The sequence below is a fragment of the Salmo trutta genome, chromosome 38 (assembly GCF_901001165.1).
Source record: "Salmo trutta chromosome 38, fSalTru1.1, whole genome shotgun sequence".
NCBI classification, from domain to species: Eukaryota; Metazoa; Chordata; class Actinopteri; order Salmoniformes; family Salmonidae; genus Salmo; species Salmo trutta.
In genome coordinates this window covers 7,993,169-7,999,720 of record NC_042994.1, presented here as the reverse complement: position 1 = coordinate 7,999,720, position 6,552 = coordinate 7,993,169, and the positions used below count along the sequence as shown (strand labels likewise).

At 45.2% G+C, this 6,552-nt stretch overlaps 2 protein-coding genes across 2 annotated transcripts; one reads left to right on the top strand and one right to left on the bottom strand.

Moving 5' to 3' along the window:
• Positions 1-245: 245 nt before the first annotated feature.
• LOC115178066 (WAP, Kazal, immunoglobulin, Kunitz and NTR domain-containing protein-like) lies at positions 246-3,594 on the top strand. Its single transcript, XM_029739091.1, has 2 exons — positions 246-1,203; positions 1,417-3,594. The coding sequence occupies exons 1-2, from the start codon at positions 922-924 to the stop codon at positions 2,962-2,964; spliced, it is 1,830 nt and encodes a 609-aa protein (XP_029594951.1). The 5' UTR covers positions 246-921; the 3' UTR covers positions 2,965-3,594.
• On the bottom strand, positions 3,411-5,821 carry LOC115178068 (methyltransferase-like 26). The gene is made up of 6 exons (XM_029739092.1): positions 5,452-5,821; positions 5,036-5,198; positions 4,823-4,882; positions 4,380-4,447; positions 4,205-4,283; positions 3,411-3,970 (listed from the first exon to the last, which is right to left on the bottom strand). The coding sequence occupies exons 1-6, from the start codon at positions 5,643-5,645 to the stop codon at positions 3,914-3,916; spliced, it is 621 nt and encodes a 206-aa protein (XP_029594952.1). The 5' UTR covers positions 5,646-5,821; the 3' UTR covers positions 3,411-3,913.
• Positions 5,822-6,552: the final 731 nt, after the last annotated feature.

Below are 6,552 nucleotides of genomic sequence, written 5' to 3'. Positions count from 1 at the left end.
AGCCTACTTATTGCGTAAAAGTGGATTGCGTAAAAAACTGAATTAGACACTTATGTCAACTTATTTGTCAGTGTGCATTTAATTAATTAATTTATTTAATTTCACCTTTATTTAACCAGGTAGGCCAGTTGAGAACAAGTTCTCATTTACAACTGCGACCTGGCCAAGATAAAGCCAGTGCATGGGTTCACTAGCAAACAAAAAGTACCTCCTGTTAGGAAACTTCTCAATCATGGCCCATTTATATGAGCATTATGAGCAACACTTCTAGAGTGTTTGTCTGGACGCATGAAACATTGATGGATTTCTCGCCGGAATGTTTGGCCCCGTGCGTACTGTTGTTGGGACAGCTTGACAACACCGCCCTATCAAGATTCCTTTGATGTCTTTACAATGTTTGTCCAGTTGCTTAGCGCATGGTGCTGCTTCATAAAAGTTTCAGACACTGGACAACCATGGGGGCGGTCAGAGGCGCTGCCCTTCCTACCTCTAGTCACACCAAAACCGATATTGCGTGTCTCTCTCTCCCTTTGTGTAGTGAGTTGACTCCGCACGCCTTGGAAGTCAGCGTAGATATAGCATGATTTTTCTGTTGTTGCAGTTTTTTGTTTTAGTCTAACGGTTTTGCGATTTTATCAAACCAGAGTGGATTCACGTGTTATTTTTGACCTCTTATTCGAGGCTACTTGTTGCATCAATGTAGAGCGCAGAGGGAGATCTTTTTGTTGGACAATGGTATTCATCTGAAATTTGAGAACCGTTTATCTTGCGTGGCGAGCGACAAATTGGCACTTGTACCCAGATTGGTTACGCACAAACTGGATGGCTAAGTTTGAACAGAATGGACGTATTTTCTTGAGGGGCTGCACGGAAGTTATGGAACTTGTTGATGGATGACTTTCATGAAACGTTCCTTTTAAAATGAATATATCTTCCCTCAGCCGTCGAGGGGTTGGAGGTGGAAAGAACGTGGACACAAACCAGAAAAAAGCACTTATATACCCAAAAGGACTCTTATCAGGACGCGTTGGTTGGTCCTCTCTTGTGTTTTTGTTTTGCCTCTGCGTATTCCCACAACAGACGTGGAGTGCAAGTCTAGCTGGTTCCAAAGTGGAACATCCAGGAGTTTGTCCCAACAAGCTGAATGCTAACCTTTGGGTTGATGCACAAAGCACCTGCGAACGGGAATGTGAAGTTGACGAGGTGAGGCATTTATATGTATTCAATATTTCATTCCACAATCCATTGTGTCATTTGTTTATGACAAACAAACAATTGTAAGGAAATGTGTTATACTGTATACTGTACATGTTCATTACATTTTCTATTTATTTTATTAGGCCTACCACTTGGTGTTTGTTGTATTGAAATATACTATGTATTTTGCCTCAGTAAATGCCTGTTGTTATTCCCCAGGACTGTGCTGGCTTTGAGAAATGCTGCACCAATGTGTGTGGACTCTTCAGCTGTGTGGCCGCCCGTTTCTCTGATGGCACCCCTGCTCAGCCGGATGGCCAGGGCGGAGGAGAGAAGGGCTCCGGGGGCCAGGGCTCCATCGCCACCTGCCAGGGCTTCATCTGCAGCCAACAGGGGGCCACCTGCGACATCTGGGAGGGCCAGCCCATCTGCAAGTGCCAGGACCACTGCGAGAAGGATCCCAGCTTCACCTGTGCCTCCGACGGACTCACCTACTTCAACAAGTGTTACATGGACGCTGAGGCGTGTACACAGGGTGTGACGCTAACTGTGGTGACCTGCCGGTTTCATCTATCTGGGCCTCAAACAAGTCCACTCCCCCAGGACACAACAGCCAATCCAACGCTGACATCCTTCCTGGAAGACCCCATTCCCCCAACGCTCTTCTCCAACCCCAGCCACCAGTCGGTCTACATAGGCGGCACGGTGAGCTTCCACTGCGATGTAATGGGTGTCCCGCGGCCCGTCGTGACCTGGGAGAAGCAGAGCGAGCGCCACGAGAGCCTGGTAATGCGGCCCGACCGGATGTACGGCAACGTGGTCATCACCAACATCGGCCAGCTAGTCGTCTACAACGCCCAGGTGTGGGACACAGGCATCTACACTTGCGTCGCCCGAAATGCAGCCGGGGTCCTCCGCGCCGACTACCCTCTCTCTGTCATCCGTCGGACCGAGGACGACATCTTCTCAGAGGACCCCGAGATGGCAGGCATGCCCATGGGGCCCCCGTTTTCGCCCGCCGACTGCCTGGCGGAGGTGGACCGGCGGGAGTGCTCCGCCGAGCGCTACGTTGACTGGTACTACGACGCCGAGCAAGGTACCTGCCTGGCCTTCTCCAACGGGGGCTGCGATGACAGCCGCAACCGCTTCGAGACCTACGAGGAGTGCCAGGCATCCTGCCAGAGGGAGGGGACGGGGATCTGTTCCTTACCTGCGGTCCAGGGCCCCTGCAAGAGCTGGGAGGCCCACTGGGCCTGGAACTCCCTCTTGAAACAATGCCAGGCCTTTGCTTATGGCGGTTGCCAGGGCAACGGCAATCGCTTCCGATCCAAGAAGGAGTGCGAGGCAAACTGTCCGCAGTCCAAACGACAAGCCTGCAAAACATGCCGGGTCAAAGGTAAAATCGTCCCGAGCCTGTGCCGGAGCGATTTCGCCATCGTCGGTCGATTGACGGAACTGATCGAGGACCTCGATTCTGGGATCGCCCGGTTCAGTCTAGAGAAGATCCTCCGCGACGAGAAGATGGGCTTGGCATTCTTTAACACCCGCCACCTAGAGGTGACCCTGGCTAAGATGGACTGGAGCTGCCCCTGCCCCAACATCACCATGGAGGAGGGCCCCCTATTGGTCATGGGGGATGTACAGGACGGCATGGCCGTGATACAACCCAACAGCTACGTTAGACCCATCTCCGATAAGAGGCTGAAGAGGATTCATGAAGTCTTGGAGAAGAGGACCTGTGAGATGCTGCAGAGGTTCCGGGACTAGGGGCTCTATTCAACTCGTATCTCGGAAGTTCAGCGTTACAGTGCGATTTAAATTTAAAGGCAATTCTCCTGCATTAGAGGAGACTGCATTCACGGTAAACACTGCAAATGTCGGCTCAATAGGAAATGACCTTTACATTTCTATCACGCAATCTGTAACGCTTCAGCGAGACAGATTGAATAGAGCCATAGGACTGATCACCTCAACTTGGGCTGTCAGAGCAAGACTAATATACAATGGCATAGCCCTACAATGACATTTTCTGAAATGGAATGCACCGTACAGGTTATGAGAAACTCTTTGGTGGAGTTTGTGTCATGATGTACTGTATCAAACTTACAGTCCATTTCTTTCTGACACTGTTTTCATTGCCCCATCAAATCAAGCACTGACTTTTCAAACAATGCCAATGTTGTACATAACACAATCAAATCGAGATTTGTAAATACCATTATTCAAATAGGTTTATTCAAATGTAATGTTTCATGTGTAAGAATTTGTATTCACTGTAACGTGCTGTACTGTTTTCTAGTGATAATTCTATGCTGAAGTGGTGTAATGTTTCTCCTTTTTTTAAATCCCATAACTTCAATGCTTACTTCTTAATAGTAAATTAATACTCCAAGTTGATTGAAAAATGTAATACTTTTTTCTACACTTTTCTGATGTGGGTGTCATGCAAAAGCACCTTCCTACAACAATCCTATTCATTTTAATCAATAAAGGCGAGCACCATACATTTTGAAGTTACCAAGCAAATCACCTATGTGTAGATAGGAGTTGGAAGGTGAGGGAATTATTGGATTTGGCATTGATTCAAATAAGGTATCAGTTCAGGTTCATTTTCAACCAATTGTTAAATATCCATTACTGGTAATGTTACACCCTGTACAGACAGGAGCATGATGGTGCATTTGTGATGTTGGAATGGAACCCCCGGCAGTGGACTTCACACCAGACTCTCCTTCCGGAACAGAAGGCACTTGTTGTTAGCTGGCATGTCAACCTAACGTTACAACGACAAGAGAAAGTGGTTATAAGCCGGCATCACAAAGTATTTCACGCATTTTGAGGTAAGAAATGGTAATGGATGTTTTAACGTTGCATCTTTTGCTATTAGAATACATTTGGTCTGACACAGTTCATTTAACATGTTTGTGTTACTTATGCAGATCATTGGGTTTCATTCACATCATTATGAAAATCCTAAATGACTGATATTTGGAGTATCGCTTCTTACCATTTTCTCCAGGAACAAGCCACTCCTCTCTGCCACAGATCTGAGCAGGGTAACGTCCCTTAGGCCCCACTCGGGATTTCTATAAGACATCAACAGTTTGAGTTATTTGCTTCGATAATGTGTGGTCAAATAGCAGATATATTCAGATTCCGGCATTATTGTAGTTCTCACTTACCTCGACCTTAGACTGAGGTCAAAGTCGATGTTGCTTTGTGGAGTGATCTGTCCATTTAAAGCATAGGGCTAGAGAGACAATATTAGAAGACGTAAGACAAGTTCATGAAGGCAATTTTTCACAGTGAGTTCTAAATTGGACTCCCTAAAAACACGCCACTTCGATACAAGTCACTTTTAGTAGCGGTTTAGGAGAGTATTTTCCCTCATCCTTTCCCTAACCTTAACCTAATTCTCCTAACTTTTCGTAACCTGCTGTGTAAGTTCTCCTAACCTGCAACGAAAAGGTATATCAAAGTTGCATATTTTTAGAGAGTCCCAGTTCTAAATATGGGAAATACACAAATATTGCTTCCAACATCCTTTCTTCTACATGCTTATTTACTGCCAACATCAGGTTGAGGATATAGTCTACAATGTGCTTGTAACAGCATTATAATATACCCCGTATGTCAGCAGTACTCCTTGTGGTTTCAGGATGGTTCCCGCTCCTTTGAACAAACCCTGTGAGTAAAAACATAACATCACACGATAATGAGTAGTGTAATAATGAGTAGTATGCAATAAAAGTATCATGTATCATCAGTTAGTGGACCATTAACTGTGTATTTCTAAGAGCATCTCTATAGACAATATGTAGGCCTAAACAGTATTCACCTCAGTGCAGGCCATTGGGGAGATATGGATCATGTTGATGTTGAGTACCAGGTCCAAGGACTCGGGCTGGATCCCACCCCAGTTTTCACAGGGTAGAGAGGCGTCGAGGTGGATGGCAGGCTTCACGTTCGGCAGGTTGTGATGCGCTCTGTATGCGTCTATACTGGTGGCGGGGACAAAATAGATCATTCTCATTGTAAGCATCAACAACCAAAGAATAGCTGCTGATATAGGCCTAAAGAAAGAGTTAGGCCTACTATTATTATCAACATGAATTCATAGTAACCTATTTTGAATAACGGGCAGCTTTGGATTTTGGGAAAAACAACTCAGATCTGGACTCACTGAACCGTTATGCCTAACGTTACCACATTATATATTCATTTGCAAGCCACAAAAAAACTCTTTAAACTCACCTGGCTAAAGATTGTCGGTCAAATTCTGACGGCTGCCAGGTAATATTTCGTAAACCCTGTGCGAAGTGGGTGACATGTTGCCCCGTACCAGACGATATCTCCAGTGCATTCAACGGTTTCGCCGTATCCACACTCTCACGGAGCACCGCAAGGATGGGTTCCTTATTTCTCTCGGCGGCAGGTGCATTGAGCATTTTGGCAACTCCTGGATACACTCTCCGCGCTAAAAGATGCAATTGTTTCCACCACTCCAGTTGAACTAGTTGGCTGTGCAAGTTAGAGTCACAACAGAGCTCTGAACAATATCGCCTCCGGACTGTAACAATATTAATCGACTTCCGCGTTTTGTCACGTGATTAATACGTCACCCGGGCTGGTGTAATAACTGCAACGTTTTAAAAAGCTGCACAATGTGCACTTTTCCTGAGATTGCAGTTCCTTAAGATGGAGTAGCAGGGTGATTCTTCAACTACGGGCACTAGTATGTCCTCTTGGAACATTCTGTGGATTTTATTAAACGTCAGCCTTGAAACCTTAATGACTTGGAGAAGATCTGCAAAGGGGAGTGGGACAAAATCCCTCCTGAGATGTGTGCAAACCTGGTGGCCAACTACAAGAAACGTCTGACCTCTGTGATTGCCAACAAAGGTTTTGCCACCAAGTACTAAGTCATGTTTGGCAGAGGGGTCAAATACTTATTTCCCTTATTAAAATGCAAATCAATTTATAACATTTTTGACATGCATTTTTCTGGATATTTTTGTTGTTATTCTGTCTCTCACTGTTCAAATAAACCTACCATTAAAATTATAGACTGATCCTTTCTTTATCAGTGGGCAAACGTACAAAATCAGCAGGGGATCAAATACCCCCCCCACTGTATATAAGGTTATCTACTCGTGAAATAGTCAATTAAATGAAATATATATCAATATTTATTGTGAGTATGCCCATTTTTAAACATCCATTTTAGTTGAAAATGAAATACCTGCAGGTATGTTGGCCCCATTTTCATTTGGTGACTGAGGTGGTGTGTTGCCTGATAGGTAGGTCTCCATTGTAACTGTTCTCTTTAAAGTCTGTCTTCTATTCCATTGGTTG

Coding starts and splice junctions, on each gene's coding strand:
- LOC115178068 (XM_029739092.1), bottom strand. CDS start 5,645: ATGCTCAATGCACCTGCCGCCGAGAGAAATAAGGAACCCATCCTTGCG. Junction 5,199..5,451: donor GACCGACAATCTTTAGCCAG/GTGAGTTTAAAG, acceptor CCCCGCCACCAG/TATAGACGCATACAGAGCGC. Junction 3,971..4,204: donor GCTTGTTCCTGGAGAAAATG/GTAAGAAGCGAT, acceptor TTGTAACGTTAG/GTTGACATGCCAGCTAACAA.
- LOC115178066 (XM_029739091.1), top strand. CDS start 922: ATGAATATATCTTCCCTCAGCCGTCGAGGGGTTGGAGGTGGAAAGAAC. Junction 1,204..1,416: donor GGGAATGTGAAGTTGACGAG/GTGAGGCATTTA, acceptor GTTATTCCCCAG/GACTGTGCTGGCTTTGAGAA.